The sequence below is a fragment of the Xenopus laevis genome, chromosome 3L (assembly GCF_017654675.1).
Source record: "Xenopus laevis strain J_2021 chromosome 3L, Xenopus_laevis_v10.1, whole genome shotgun sequence".
NCBI lineage: Eukaryota > Metazoa > Chordata > Amphibia > Anura > Pipidae > Xenopus > Xenopus laevis.
Window position 1 is genome coordinate 72,024,180 of NC_054375.1, and position 17,233 is coordinate 72,041,412.

The window sequence follows — 17,233 nt, forward strand, 5'->3', positions numbered from 1 at the left end:
AAAAATACTTTTATGTGTGCCCCGCTGTTCTTTTTACAATAACAATTTCAATATAGTTTGAAGGATTGAATTTGAAAAGTTACAGGAGACTGCAAACGTATTTTTAAGGAATAAATATGCATAACACAAGGTCATTTGTTGGGGCCTATTTATCAACAGCTTCATTTTTGTGGTTCTTGAAACCACGACTAAACTCACAAACTCTAAAACTACGACTTTTGTCAGATTTAATAAAAAATCGGAATTAAAAAATTACAAATGGAAAATTATGCTGAACTCTGCTCTAAAAAATACAAATACCTCAAAAACCTCTAAAAATTTGATTTTTTTAGACAATTCCTAGCAAAAATAATACGATAGCCTCTTAGAAGTCTGAATTGATTTAGAGAGGTCCAAAAAGATTAGCACATCTCCCATTGACGTCTATAGGATCTTGACAACTTTTATCTGGCAACGTTTTGTATTATTGGTTTCTGTGGCTTCTACACTTAAGAAGTTGCAAATCTTTAGAGCTTTTTTTAAAAAAAAATGAGAAAACCATGAATTTTTAGAGATTTGTGGAAAAAAAATAATTTGAGTAGATGGTTTAATAAAATTAAGCGCAAGAGCTAGGAAATCTCAGTTCAGTGCTGCTGCAACAATGAATCATAATCACAAAAACAGCAGGCAGATTTTCACTGTCAAAGGGGGAAATGTTTTTTTATGGAAATGATTTTTCACATTATACCCATAACAGTAACAATATGGAACATGCAAACTAATGTTTGTGCAAAACAAGAAGTAACACAAGTATTTCCCTCAATTATGATCTCATTGCAACTTCTGAGCCTATTGCCAGCTGCTAAATAAACACAACATGTATTCAGTATGCATTTTCAACATGTGTATTTGTTTTCACAGCATCTTACCTGGATATTTACCACCTTTGTTTCTTCGGATGAAACAAATAATTAGCAAAACTAAAATAAGGAGCGCCACAGCACACATCAAACCGATGAACCATCCCTGGGTGGCTATGTCAACTTGTCGGCTTGCCATGGCTGCAAAATGGAAACAGATATTTATAAAAAAATAATTAAAAATTGGGAAAGATATATGCTTTAAATCAGTATTCACTGTAATATCAGAGGGTATTTTAACAAAAGTAGTGCAAAAAGAAAACTACACTGCTTGCACCATCATCAGAGCAGCCATGTTATGAATGTTGCTTCTATGTGAATAGCTCACATGGAGTAGATTCCAGTGTTGAGATTATACAATTTGGAAAAGGGGCAAATGTGTCATTGGCTCAGTAGTGCTAAACACTCAACCACAAATGCAATGGGTTTTCCAGAGGCGGGATGGGAAGTGGGTGGGAGGATGGGTATCTGAGTATGCCGGGCCCATCTGAAGATTTTTTTGCAGGGGGCCTGGCAGCTTTTTCCTGCAAAAAAACTAGATCAGAAAAAATTGAGGTTTAGTAAATAACCCATATAATGTAAACACACATTTAAAATGTTCTCAGTCAATATATTGTAAATTTATATATGCACAGAAAAACTTAATTTAAAAACTTTGATTAAATCCTATAGAAACATAACTGGATGTTTGTTTTGCAAAATTACAAGACAGAGTAATAGTATTCTTTAGGGTAGACCATTATTATGCTTAATGTTCATAATGCCAGTTCCAGAATGCAAGTCCTGCCAGGCTTCCTGGATAGCATCACAATGAGATATATATATATATATATATATATATATATATATATATATATATATATATATATATATATATATATATATATATAAAATATATATATATATACCAAAATACTGTACAAAAACCGCACTCACAGGACTTTATAAAGGTGCAAAAAAGATCTGTTTATTTCTTTATGACGTTTCGGCTTCTATTACTGAAGCCTTTCTCAAGTGGTGACACCACTTGAGAAAGGCTTCAGTAATAGAAGCCGAAACGTCGTAAAGAAATAAACAGATCTTTTTTGCACCTTTATAAAGTCCTGTGAGTGCGGTTTTTGTACAGTATTTTGGTTTACATAATTTTTGAATACTGCACCCAGGCAGCTGTTTTTGTATGCATGAGTGCTCCAGTTTTATGAGAATATATATATATATATATATATATATCACTACTGCCTGCAGCACTTTTTTACAATACAGTAAATGGGACCAACATTGCAATAAAATAAATATACACAGCAGCAAAAATAAACAGAAACAAAGATGATACACTACATTAAGAGACACAGGAGAGACAAGGTCCTTGCCTTTTAGATCTTACTCAGTAAAACTAAGCTTTTTCTGTAGTAAAATATCCACCTTTTATTTAACATGATGATGCAGAATGCCTGTACTTTTGGGCTTCTCCATGAACAAATACCTATGCAGAACGTACAAGTCATCGAGCGCTGGTATTTTGTTCATAATATGCCTTTAGTGAATTTAGAAAGTCCGTATGGGTTGTACCATTTCATACCCATTCATCATTGTGTATATTTTATTCAACATTCAGAATTGACCCCTGCAATGGGAATCTGTCAGATTCCTGTTATATTTCATTCTTTATGAATAGGTTGCAGGAGTGTAACTGCCCTTTGAGATATAAATCATTACAACAGAGCATGTTATAAAGAATGGAAGCCTATTTTTCAAAGCTCTAACACAGATGAATCAATTAAAGAAAGCCAACTAGTGTTTATTATGATGTTATAAATTATGTGGCGCATATAAATGACATCAATAAAAGACACCTCTGCATTCTTAAATAATCTTGTGTACTAACAAAAAGAAAATGATACCTTGGAAGTAGAACAGTTTGGTATTAGGGAATCCATTTTAGAGAATTCAAATGAAGGAGGAACCTTTAGATTAAAAAGTCAGTTCTAAAGAGACTTTGGGATTAAGGAATCAATACTAGTACGTTGAATATTTTTTTTTTGTTTGCAATCACAAAAATTACTCATTACAAAAAGCTAATAGTTGTGTATTTTAACGTCAAAATACACTTTGTTATTCTACACCATGCTACAACTGCTGTTACCCTCTAAGACTCTTTGTAGACATAGATTTATTTAAGTGGACAAGAATTGCCCCAAGAATGGCGTAAAAAAGTGGTGCGAAAGGTTTTTTGTGTTACTTTTAAACATCTGATTTTATTTCATTTTTTATGATTTTTTTTTTACACTTGGGTACACAATTGCACAAAATAATACCGTAGCGCTATAAACATGTAAGACATCTCAATGCATTCACATCTGTGTGAATTTTGTGGGAGGCAAGGAACACTGCATAATTGCCTCACCTGGACCTGTCTGAAAGGTATCTTCAGAAACCCCATAATCAGAAAATTCATCAGCAACAACTCGAACTTTATATGATGTTCCAGGAGTTAAACCTTTTAATACATAGTAGCTCCGAGTATCATTTACAAATTCTTTTTTCCAATCTTCTTTGCCTAAAAGAGTTTCAGGAAAACACATTGGAAACGCTCAAGCTGTGAGCTGCTCCTGTCTAACTATGGACGGATCGTCTTACATAAAGCAAAGTACTAACACACTGACAAGCATAAACAAAGCTAAAATAGCACATACCTTCCAAACAATAAAAAAAATGCATATGGCAAATTTCAACTCTTTACTAATATTGAAAACCTAGGTCTATTAAGTGGAAACTAAATGTAGACAGTAGTAGAAACTTTACAAAAATCTATCATTTTTTTGATAATAAATTGTGAATGTTTTGAGGCAATTCTATTGTCTTTTATAGACCCAACAAATCAACTTAGACTTCTGAAATGTATATTTCCACTGAATAGACCAGAAATCATCAGTTATTATAGTTTTAAAAATATCTCCACATGCACTTGTGACTTGAAATCCTCAAAAGGCCAAGTTGAAAAGGGCCAATATTTCCTAATTTTTTGTATTTATACTTTTTGATTTTTACCCCATAGCTTGTATGAAGGTGTAGCTGACTTGCAGTTACAGTTTTGATGATGCTGCCATAGTCTGGCTGGATACAGGCTTCTTTATCGCTTCACTTAGCTCACCTATTGAGTTCTAGTGCTCTGCCAAGAAGCCACAAGGGGACATGGATAAGCAGCCTGACAGCATGGTCTGAGAGTTACTGAGAGTATGGTCATCCAAACAGGGTTGTCTATAGAACACATTAGGGTGTTCAAAGCCTATATAGAAATACCATACGTCTATGAAAATTTCGTTTTTTCCCTTGTACCATTTAAAAATTCTATAGAAAATGTAAGGGTAAAGTGACCCTTTTGGACTTCTCTATTTGAAAAGAATTTAGTATAATTGAACATATGGTTCTTCCTTCTTTAACTATAACTACATGATATCCTGGCTGCGATTTGAGAAACACTTGAAAAAACATTGATATTAATATTGTGTATGCTAGCTGGAATTACATTTATATTATATTAAATGAATTCCATTACCTGTCTCAATTAAATTTTAGCATGCATTTCGAGGAACTAAAACATCACATGATCACATGCCAATAGATTTTACTGTACTACTAATATTGAATCAATCTTTTATTCAAAATAGCTACTTTAAATTGCATGCACTAATGTATATATATTTATATTTTATATATATATATATATATATATATATATATATATATATATATATATATATATATATATATTTACTATATGGATTCATGAGAGGATTTTACAATTATTAGTACATCTTCTTACTTATTTCTACATATTTAATATAGAACTTCACTTCTGGACCCTCATAATCCCAAATGATTGTAGCAGAAGTTTCAGCTGATGTTATATTCTTGATCCTTGGAAGGATGGGCCGAACTGAACAGCAAGAAAGACAAGAAAATCAACCATAACTTCTTTTATTATTAATATGTGGATCAGTGTTCTGGGTATTTGCATTATTCCAAATCAAGATCCATAACCCTCTTCATGCACAGTGCTGATAAAAGCACAGCAAGTTAAAAAGAGCTGTACTGACACATGGGGAAGCTTTAAAAAAAACATCCATTCCCCCATCATCTGTGCATCTTTCCCCATCAGCAGATACCATGATGGATGCACTGATACATTTTGGGATGGATGCTCCATTTGAGGCTTCTCCGTCTACAATGGAGATGTAGGGCATGGCATTTGACTCCACTGAAGGTCGATTCTGGGGAAAGCTGAACATTTATAAAAATTGGGCTGTGATGTTAGAATAATATAATATAATAATAAAATATATAATAGAGTTGATCCAAGCATTCAATATTTAAATAACATCATATTGTCATTTTCAGTGCATGGGCATCCAGCTTCTACACAATTAAGATGTAGGCATTACTCAGAATAAGTTAGCATAGTTAGAAAGCGAAAGACAGTACCCTTGTAGAAAGTTGGAGAAACAGTGTGCATGACAGGGGAAGTAGCAGAAAGGGTTTCTGTAATATCCAACACCATCGAGGGAAAAGAAAGAGGCAGAGAAAGAAATGCAATGTGATTAGAGCTATTAATGAATATTATTTCACAGGATCAACCTTTCCATTCATGCACTTCATGCAAAATAGATTTACTGTAGCTAATTAAAACTATAATTAAAGCTTGCAAATTCATGAAAACCTGTTTTGCAAATTACTTTAATTCCTAATCACCATCAATAAAAAAAAATTACTTTCATACATGTGTTATTGCAAGATTAGTCTAAATAATATTTTGGGAACAGAAAATACTTTTTTTTACAAATTTAAGACCAATATTGTAACAGCTTTATGTATTTCCTTTACTTCAGAGAGAGAGGAAAGGAGGCAGAACAATGCCTGTCTTCTTCTTCTGTACTTTTTCTGGCACAGCACATGCACAGTGGACAATGAAATGCAACCCGCACCTAATATGTCTCCATGATGACATAGACCAACCAAAGAAGCAAAATGAACAGTTCTACCATTTTCAAGAAGATAGGGTGGGCATGTGTATTCATCTATGCTAAGTACATTCAGAGACTGGTAAATCAGTGTTTGAACAGAGATTAATTGGAAAAAAATTCAAAGCATTTAGCTCATCTCTGTGCACCATTAACCAGATGATTTTAAGTTTAATCTTAAGTGCTTATTATCTTAAACTGTCGATTAAATGGCACATAATAAGGTTCTCCTACATTTAAGCTTTACCTTTTCTTTCTGCAGAAGAAAATTACAGCGTATGAATAATTGTTTTAATGATTAGATTAAATTGCAGAAAGGATGCTAAATAAAGGGGTTTATAGTTAATATTTTACAATAAATTAAATACAGGTTTTAGAAAAAAATAAATGTGTACCCAGTCCTACAAGACTGTTAACTCTAGAGATCAACAGTTGTTCGGTGGTTTGCACTACTGCCTTGATGTACACTGGGGTTCTAACTTCAATTCATAGCCGGGCAAAGAAGTATTGGACCCCCGGCAATACAACTTGGCCTGGTGCACTACCCCACTTCTCCCATATTGCAAAATACAACTTGTTGGAAGAGTTAAACCTAAAGGCCTGTTAAGATATATTTTGGGTAGAATGCCTAGTTTCTGTCTTAGATACTACTGGAAAACAATCCTGAATGCCAGTTAAAGCAAGATTTTTGATGGAAACCTGATGTCTTAGATATTCTTGGATCCACTGATGAAAGAACATTTTAATATTTCTTTAATCTTGTTATGAGATGAGGGAGGCTTGAAGTATGTAAGTACACTGCCATCGATAAATGTTAAATCCCTATTCTACTACATACAGTATACATTTTCTCTCACAATTACACAACATTTTCAGCTATTTCACACAATGCATAATATATAATTTATGCAGCATATAAGGGGCTGATTTATTAAAATTTGGATTTCTATTTTTTCTGTAAAAATGTTTTTAGTATTTTTATTAAGTGTAAAAATCACTAAAAACTCTAATACAAAACTGCACCAAGCTGCTGAAATCCCATAAAAGTTAATGGGAGCAGTGATGGTCCTCTTGGACTGTTTTTAGAGGGTTTTCTAATTTCTTTCGCTAGTAATTTTCTGAAAATTTTTCACTTTTAGAGGTTTTAGAGATTTTTGTATCTTTTAGCTCATTGTTAAGCATTTTTTCAGTTCATACATTTTATAAATAAATCTTTTAATAACTTAAATGGCAATGGTGGTTTTAGAGAAATATACTTGAATCTTGGTTTCGAAAAGCTACAAAACCACTAAAATTCAACCTCCAATAAATGGGCTTTTACATACTGATTGATAGGGGCAGATTTATCAAAATGTAAGATTTGATCACAGAAAAATTCACCCACTTTTTAATCATTCCTATGGAATTTTTATAATTGTATTTATCAATGGGTAAATTTAGAGTTCATCATTTCATGAATAACCTACTCTGTTTTGTTCTGGTCTTTTCAAGAAATTAGTGAAAAATTCAACATCCCTAAACATAACTTTTACCTTTATCTCCAACTGAGACCTATTGTACACCCCTTTTTGAAAGTGCTGGATTGCCTACCTTCTACTTTCTAGAAATTTCTGGATTCGTACTTCCCTCATATAAAGGCATCTCTTTATGCTACAAGCTGTTTAATGAACTTCAGGGTCCTAATAAACCCCCTCCATCCCATAACTGGGAAAGAGATGTAAATGGCCTAACAGAGCATCAAGATGTATTAAAATTAAAGTGGAATCTTACTCCGATGAGATTATTCAAAATTAAGGTAATACCATCTGAATTATGTTGGAGGGCTGTGGACAACCTGCAGGTAGTTTTCATACAGTATGTGGTGAGAATGTCCAGTGGCAGGAATATTATGGAAGGACATAGAGTTCCTACTTAAGGAAATAACATAAATTGCCACCCCCTTTCCCCAGCTTTAGCACTTTAAACATTGGTATGGATACTTTTGCAAAGGACACTATAGCAGTTATATCTCAGCAGATAGATATACAATTGCAAAGAATTGTAAATCTCCTTCACACCCACAACTGCAAAAGGTAATAATAGAAAGGGTCAATTCTCAAGCAAACATGGAAAACCTTTACCCTAAATATATGAGTGGGTAAATTTGGGAAAGTTGGGTGAGTAAATATGGGAAATAGCCAAGTAACACCACACAATAAGGTTAATATGGGTTACTAATATATATATATATATATATATATATATATATATATATATATATATATATATATATATATATATATATATATATATATATATATATATATATATATATATACAGACACACACACACACACACAGTATATGTGTACATGTTCTTTAATAGCAAATGTAATGACAGGTCCCTCTTTTTAAAGAAATAATATGGAATTTTACATATTATTGTATAAATGTGGATTACTATAAAGATCCTGTCTAATGATTTACTGGCAAAGACAAGTCAGTGTTATAATAACAGCATATATATTACGGTGGTATAATACTATAAGTATATGTAACAATTTGTAAGACATCCAAATGTTTGTTTTTTGCCATGTTAAAATCCAATATAAATTTTATGGTAAAAAAATCTAAATCCCATAGGAATGCATAGAAAGTTGATGACATTTTCTGTGGTGAGCTCAAATATCACATTTTGATATATCTGCCCCCTTATCTAAATCCTGCCGCCATATTGGATCTCAACTAATATATTTTCTGCAACAGCAGTAGCTGCCATTTGCATTTGACTAATATCAGATTTAAGGGACACAAAGATATTCCACCTCTGCTCTATCATTTATGGGCAAGTCTCCAATAAATATAACACACAATTGACCAATGAAGAGGAACATAAGGACCTGCCTTATTATGATGACTCATAGACACTGACACTTATCTACTGCATTTCTGCTGAATACTATGATTTCCTACTGAATTAGTGAGGTCATGTAAAAATGTAAAACATGCAATACGTAGCACAGGATATGATTCTTACCCCTATATGTAATAAAAAGCTTTACATTTGCCCAGGGGTAAAAACCCATAGCAACCAATAAGATGTACTGTATGTTTTAAACATGTGACCAGTAAATGCTTCCTGAGGACTTGTTGATATGGGTTAGTGCTCCGAGGCAAACTTGGTGCCTTTTATTACATAACCCCAGTAATCATTTACAAAAGTGTTTATCCTTCCAGAAGCAAACAATTTCTTATGTTAAAGTAATCTCTAAAATTGAAAGTTAAACATACTGATTTAATACAGTATCTCAGGCCTGACAAAAAGAGCAGCAATATATACAGCCACATAAACTGCACCATCCTAAGAAAGCAACTAATAAATACGCATCACCTCTTCTAAAGGCCCTATTTAATGCAGTTTGGCCACCTAACAAAGGCTTGTTTAGCTCAGTACAAAAGCAGTGATGTGAAAGGACTTTGCTGTTCTAGCAAAATAGTTGGCTGTATTTTTGTACAACACTTTGTATATGCCAGAAGAAAAACAGTTCTACCAGCATTTTATTATTCTACAGGCTTCTCAGCAAAGTACAAGTAGCACACAATATGGCATTACAGCACTAAGGAAAAACATTAAAAACCTATATAATTTTTTTGTGGTAATACGGGACAGAACACATTTATATTAATGGGGAAATAAAGGCACATGTAGATATCGTTTCATGTTATTAGTATTATATTATGCAGCTGTTACATATTCTTTATGATCAAGGCACACACAATACATTGCATTCAATTACTCAAATGATCACAGTAGCTCAATTACTGGGCAAAGATGCCATGGTGCAAAAAAACAAAGAAACCATTCATAAATTATCTTGGTGCAATGCTGAAAGTAAATCTTTCATTGGTTGCTATCGCTATTTGCCCTGGAAACGTTGTCCTAGTAAAAAAGCCATCCACAGGATAAAACAAATTATAGTCGATGTGCAAATACGAGCTGCATCATGTATTGATGTTGCTTTTCTGTTTTCCTTTATATGGCAGCACACAAAGCACAGTCTATAGTTGCCTTTTAAAAAGACAATATCTTAAAGTTTTTAATTTTCTATTTGTATTTATGTTTGTATGTTGGATTCTAGAATGTTGCATTTACTCATAAGTAGCATTTTTCCCCAGCATTGTAGCATAATTTCACCCCCACATTCAGGGACAGAAATTATATTGCAGATACTAAAAATGAACAATTTACATTAGTTAATTAATTTCATGCAAATGGATGCAATTGGCGTAGGCAAGGCATGTAACTACATGCAGACATTCAGTTTATGCCATAATTTTCAATTGAGGGTGACTAAACTCACAAAACACTTGCAGGCACAACACTCAAAGGGAATCAAGTACTTACCATCTGTTTAAGGCAAGTATTTGGTAGAAGGCCCCTTGCATTGGAGCACACTGTGCAGTATACCTTGCCCTTAGAGCACTAAAGAAGCTGTAAATGGGAGAACTGGCATACAGTGCTAGTATAGATGAGTGCAAGTAGGTGCATGTTGCGTATGGTGTTTTAATGGGTGCAGTTTTTTTTCTGTGCCAAATGATCATGAATGGGCCCTTAAATGTTTAACATTGTAAATATTTTCATAATCAGAAAACAAAATTAAGCAATAAGCGAAAACACCTTTTATTGAAAAATATGTTAAAAGTTAATGTGTATTAACTGTCAGCTTGATGTCTAGTATCTATGATTCCAACTGAATCAAGATGCCAACATTGTTGACATTTTAACAAGTCAGTTAATTAATATAAAAAAACTTCAGCTGGAGTACAAAGAGTGTAAAATAGTGTTGCAAACACATCCCCTATACAGTAATGCTGCCTGAGAGGTCCTTTGTTATGCGATTTATGCTTGTGCATGGACCACTGGGTTTTTCACCATCTCTGTATATTGTGCTAAACATCCATCGCTGCCAATATCATTGGCTAATACCCTCACAAAATGTAATTGTATGTCATACAACTAGTTTCTTGTAGCCAGGGCCCCTGAAGCACAGAAGCCAAGCATTCTATGTCAGCCGTTTGAATCTGCATTAATCATTTGTATTGCCATTTTGAAGTTCACAAATGTCCACACTTTTAGAAAACATGCAAACTTAATTTTTACCTTTGCCTGTACCCACAGCAGGTGGGGGAACACCAGCTTTAAACAAAAACAGAAGGACACTTAATGAATTAGGCGCTGCACATGTAAGAACACGTGCATATTATCTGAATCTATCGCCCAGCCATCAATGCCTAGCATGAGCAGAAATGAACAAAGAAGCAACACATTTTTACTCTTTAAAATATTGAATAACCCCACTGCTGGCTTTTTATTTGTTCTCAGAAAAACATCAGCCAGAGGGCATTTTACTGTAGCATAAACATGAAAAATATCCACTAAATACAGAGGATTTATTGTCAACATCAATTACATCTAAAGCAGAAAGTCTACTCAATTATGAGTTATATTAGTATCTTACCCTGATCCAAAGCAGTAATTGCTTCTTGAGTTATCTGGATTCCTGGACCCACCGCAGTATTTGCATACAAGTAAAACTTGTAGCGTGTGCTTTGGTTTAAATTCCTTAACACCAGACTTGTTTCATTTGTAGGAATAGTTATCTCAACTGGAGGACTTAGCTCATGTGTGGCGTTTACTAGAAAAGAATCAGTGTCAAGTCATTAGCAACCTCTTGTATTTAACAATTTTCATGTGTGAAAGAAACACAGTCCTAATTAACCATGGTTAGATAGAGGATATAGAGGATATGGCAATTAGAGGAAGTTGTTTGCAGAAGTCACATTTCCTTCTGTGACTAAGGGGGAAAGAGTAGCATTAAAATGCATTTGGCATTAAGCTGATCAAACAATAAAGTTTCAATCGTCCTATGCCGACTTTTTTTTCTTTTACACCACCATAAACCAAAATGTTGTTGCTTAAAATGGTTGGAGGAAACCAATATTGCCAGTTTAAATCCATCTTTCTGAATATGATGCTATTGCCATTAATTACTACAAAAATACTTACACCAACTTCAACGTGACATAAATAGTACTCAGAATTTGTATGGAGGAAATTGGTACTCCAAATTCACTATAATAGCATTATTGCAAGTATACAAAACTGCAGTATTTACAAAAGTTAACTACAATAATAGATCTGACTCCAATTTCTGTATTATCCACTTTTGTGCATTATCCCCTGTAAGATAGTGCCACCATGTTTTTTCTCAATAAAAAAATAGGGATAAAAAAGCCAGAAATTGTCTCAAATTGCTTCCCATTAATTATAATGTCAATCACAATACTTATGGCACACATGAGCAATTACTCCTTGGAAATGTGAACCTCTGTGTTTCCTGGGGGATAGCTACTCATTTGTGCCATAAGCTTCCTCATCTCCACATGGCCTCTAACTGACATTATTTAAGGTTCCTACAGGATCCTCTGTAGCTTTCACCACTTTAGTAGTCATTGAGTCCAGTTGACACCTATTGGATATTAAGCTTCCATGTCCCCTATATTGGGGAATGATGAAAATAATAAAAGAAAAAGTAATCCAAACCAACTTTGAAATATTCATTAATTGACATTTTTAATTCCTTTAAAGTTGTTTGTAAATTGTATTGATATTGCACCTTGAGCTTTTTATTATTTTTAAAAAAATGATTTGTTGCAATGCCTAAAAAATCAACATGTCAAATTTGTGTAAATTTCAAGTCACATATTTACTCCTGATTCACAAAACATTTGAGGTTTGTTTTCTTAAAACAAACCACACATTTGTGGTATTATTTATTCATTAATGAGTGGAACAAATGGAATCAGAATTGGTTGTGGGAGCTGTTATTACACCTGCTTAACCTTTGTTTGAGCACTCTCCATTTCTATATTAAGGGGGTTATTTATCAAAGATCGAGGTATGTTGAGCTTTTTTTGACCTCAGATGAACACAAAGGAACTTACAACTCAACTGGTTTCTAATTTAAGGAAAACTTGAATGGAAAAACTTGCATCAGCGAGTTCACGGTTAACAAACCAAAAACTTGAATTGATCACGTTTTCGGTGAAACCGTCTAGAAAAACACTTGAACATCATGAAGGCTATTAACATCTTCAAATAGTTCAAGGTACCTCTGCCATTGGCTTCGACATGACCTTGACGTGTTTTAGATGGTGTATTTATGGATTTTAGCTATTTCTAGGGTCAGGGAATCAAAAATGTGAATTTTTTGAACCCGCAAAAATTGATTTTTGATTCAATAATAACCTTAAAAAATCAATTTTTTTGTGGAAAACACAACTTAACCTTAATAAAAATTCTCTAAGACTAAAATGCAAAGCAAGCAGCTTTCAGAAAAAAAATATTAAATATCGTTTTCAAGAGTTTCCATATACTTCCCATTTATGCTAAGTATTATAGCACAAACATGCAAGAACACAATGATCGATGTTTACAGTATCATGTGCTCCATCTGTATGTTTGCAAATATATAACAGATGTACAACATTGATCTTTTGACTTACTTGATTGAAATATCAGCGTATATTGGGTTAGGACCCCATTTGGATGAGCGGGTGGTTTCCACATAAGAGTTAAAGAATCAATAGTTCTTTCAACAATGTCCAGCTTCAGTGGAGCACTAGGGACTTTAAAAAGTAAATATTAGAATTTCAAGATATGGTATTAAAAACATAAAAGCCAAGCTCATGACACATCAAACAAATGGCAAAAGCATCTATTGATTGATAGGTAAATGTGCAACACACAGTGCCAAACTTGTGAAAACAGTACTTTTTTGTTCATCAAGTGACCTGCTGATGTGGCAAACAATATTTTAATGTAGATCAGAATGTTTTAAAAAGAGGGAGCAATTTGCAGACATAATTTATGATACTGCTCTGTAGGGCACATTCAAGAATAATGTCCATCGTGCATCTCTAGCTACTTCTTACCTCCTTCTGGTGTTTCAAAATATTTGTCAGTGCTGGGAGGTCCTTCACCTTTACCATTGAAAACTCTAACATTGACAATATAAGATTTAAAGGGTTCCAGTCCTGGGAGCATTCCATGTGTCTTGTTTCCATGAAATGATAGCATATGTTTTTCCATATGTCTTTTGTTTCTCTTTGTTTGATTTTCAGCTTTCCAGTAATAGACCTGCAAAATTAAATAATAATAATAATAATAAAATAAATTAAAAAATTAATTAATATATATATATATGTGTGTGTGTGTAAAATCTGTATATAACATCAGAATATATATATCTTTTTGTAATAATTTCCTCACCCTGTATCCTTGAAGATGGCCTCGGATTGATGTAGAAGGAACAGATTCCCACTGAACTTTTGCCAGTGTATTATTAATCACTTCCACTTCAACATTGCTCGGAGCAGTCATAGGTACTAAATGAGACAAATAACTATTAGTCATGTAAATCATTTTACATATCACAGAGACAGGGACTAGAACAAAATATCTTACAGTCTTCTCCCGAATATCCAATGATTACTGATGGGTCAGGGGCATAACCTATGTCATTCAGCGCTTGGACCTTTATTTCATATGGTTCAAATGTTGGTGTTCCAGATACAATATACTTTGATACATTTGCAACTATAATAGATGTCCATTCATCATCAAAATCTTTCTGCCTCCAACTGACTTTATACTGCAGCCCTGGTCCATTGGAGTCGAATCCTTTTATAGGCTATAATAAAGCAAACCACACAAAAAGCATTATCCCATAGCAATACAATCACAAATTTCTTGATAATGTTGGTCTACAATCTCATTGGTTGATCAAGGTTGATCACATATATTAAGCTGGACACACATGCTAGCATTATCAAATAAGCAAAGAAGTAAATAAATAATTTATATTTACATGTTTAGATTTTTTATATTTTACATTTTTATACTTATATTTAATTTATAAATAATAATATAATTCTTACTATAATCAACAACACATGTATATACTTACTTCCCAGGCAATAACCAAGTTATCTGGTTCAGTACCAACTCCTTTTATACCAGATGGATTTTTATCAGGCTCTGCAAATATATAAATTTAAATGTTACTAATGTATTTATAGGAATAAATTCATAGAATATATCTTAGTCACTATAATTATGAGAATGCTTGGGTCAGAACAGCACAATATGTGTTCTGCTAAGATATAGTTATATATCTCCTAGATATATAAACCGCTATATAAATTAAGATCCCGTTGCACTGCAGACTTGGAAAACAATTTGATACTATTCCAGACTCAAAGAAGATTTACTGAAGATTTGATTTACTGTACTGTACCAATAGCCAATTTCAATGGAATAGTAGAACAGTTGGTGGAATTCAACATTAATTAAATCAAATAGAAAACGTAGGGCAACATCTTAAATTAAAGATACAACTGCGAATTCTAAAATGAGAAATGATGATCTTGGTTCTTTTAAGTAACCATGACTTGTGCATCCCTTTCTATACCACTAACTGGAATTAAATTCATAAAAGTAGATGTTATCGTTGAATTGCAAATTTCAGCAGAGAACAGCTCAGTAACTGTGCATAAAGTGGTGGTATAATTCAGTTTAGCTTTCAAAACAAACTTATCTGCTCTCTCTGACTTGTAACTGCTGCAGTTAATGTAAGGGTACTATATGCCACTCACAGCCTGATCTAGTGACCAAAAGTCCACATGCAAGAGTATATTTCAATGGGGATTGACACCCCTTCCATTAAAATTTTTTATTGTAATTTATACTGTGCATTTAATCTGTATCAAAAAAAAATTGTTCCGAGTCAAGATTGATGTGCACATAAAAATTATTCTGACGCCAATTGACTTTAATGCATTTGGACAAAATAAATCACGTATAAAATTGACACTCGTCCCAAAATTATTTTGACGTCCATTGACTTCAGTCTGTTTCTCAAATTTTTCATTGTTTCGTGGGACAGATTCGCCTATAATTTGTTATGGTCACTCATATAAATAACCATACTCTGTAGGACCCTGCAAAGTTGTTTATAATCAAATTAGCTCAAAAAGAGAACCAGCTTTAAAAAGCACTCAAACTATCTATCTGTTCCACACAGGACATATTTATTGCCAAGAAATATAGAAAGTGTTGCAATCATTCCCATCAAATAGCAAAAAAATGTGTGCATACAGTAAAAAGTGAATAAAAATGCACTGGAATAAAATAGCTATACAAACCATAAGCACACATGCAACAGATTCCCCTACAAGGCTGACACTTCTATTCTTTTCAGAAGTTTGTATCCTACACATACATATACGGTATGCATGCAGCTTAAAGGGGTTGTTCACACTAAGGTTAACGTTAGTATAATGTAGAGAGAGATATTCTGAGACAATTTGCCATTGGTTTTAATTTTTTATTATTTTTGGTTATTGAGTTATTTAGCTTTTTATTCGGCAGCTCTCCAGGTTGCAATTTCAGCAATCTGGTTGCTAGGGTCCAGATTACTCTAGCAACCATGCACTGAGTTGAATAAGAGATTGGAATATGAATAGGAGAGGCCTGAATAGAAAGACAAATTTAAAAACATTGGCAATAACAATAAATGTGTAGCCTTTTAAATGGGGTCAGTAACCCCTGTTTGAAAGCTGGAAAGAATCAGAAGAAGAAGGCAAATAATTTAAAAGCTATACAAAATAAAGCATGAAGACCAATTGAAAAGTTGCTTAGAATTTGCCAATCTATAACATACTAAAAGTTAACTGAAAGGTGAACCACCCCTTTAAAAGCAACTGTCCTGTTCCTTAGCAACTTCCTTCATTTAGGCTGCAAAAATTCATGCACAGCACAAAATACACAAATAGAAAAATATGAATCAGCTCATACAGACAGTTGTCTATATTGTGTTGCCTATATTGGTAGAAGAAGGAAACACTGGCACATCATGGGTAATGCTAGCAGGAAACAACTTGCTCCTTTATTGCGGATGCAACGTTTCGGGGCGTAACCCCTTTGTAACCCCTCTTGCTTGACAAACGGGTTACGCCCCGAAACTTTGCATCCGCAATAAACGAGCAAGGCTTTTTCCTGCTAGCATTACCCATGATGTGCTGGTGTTTCCTACTTCTACGCTGAATTTGAGGCTGCCAATTCCTCTATCACCGAGCACCTGGGATTCGCAGTTATTCGGACGGCAAGGGCGTGTGAGGGTAATTCTCCTTTTCTCTCTTGCCTGTATTGGTAACACTAGATTCCTAGGTGCATGATCATACTATAATATATTAATATGAGAACAGAAAATAGAA

The 17,233-nt window shown here is 33.6% G+C and overlaps 1 protein-coding gene across 16 annotated transcripts in view; it reads right to left on the reverse strand.

Annotated features, from left to right (window-relative positions):
- The window catches only part of nrcam.L (neuronal cell adhesion molecule L homeolog), a 130,523-nt gene that overhangs the window by 1,828 nt on the left and 111,462 nt on the right, over positions 1–17,233 (reverse strand). For 9 of the 16 annotated variants that reach the window (XM_041585049.1, XM_041585047.1, XM_041585050.1 and 6 more), the window contains 11 exons: positions 14,926–14,996; positions 14,424–14,649; positions 14,229–14,344; positions 13,892–14,096; positions 13,463–13,585; positions 11,416–11,592; positions 11,058–11,093; positions 5,382–5,438; positions 4,723–4,836; positions 3,304–3,456; positions 909–1,040 (listed from right to left, as the gene is read on the reverse strand). In XM_041585049.1, coding sequence (XP_041440983.1) covers positions 909–1,040; positions 3,304–3,456; positions 4,723–4,836; positions 5,382–5,438; positions 11,058–11,093; positions 11,416–11,592; positions 13,463–13,585; positions 13,892–14,096; positions 14,229–14,344; positions 14,424–14,649; positions 14,926–14,996 — 1,410 coding nt within the window. 16 annotated transcript variants of the gene reach the window in all.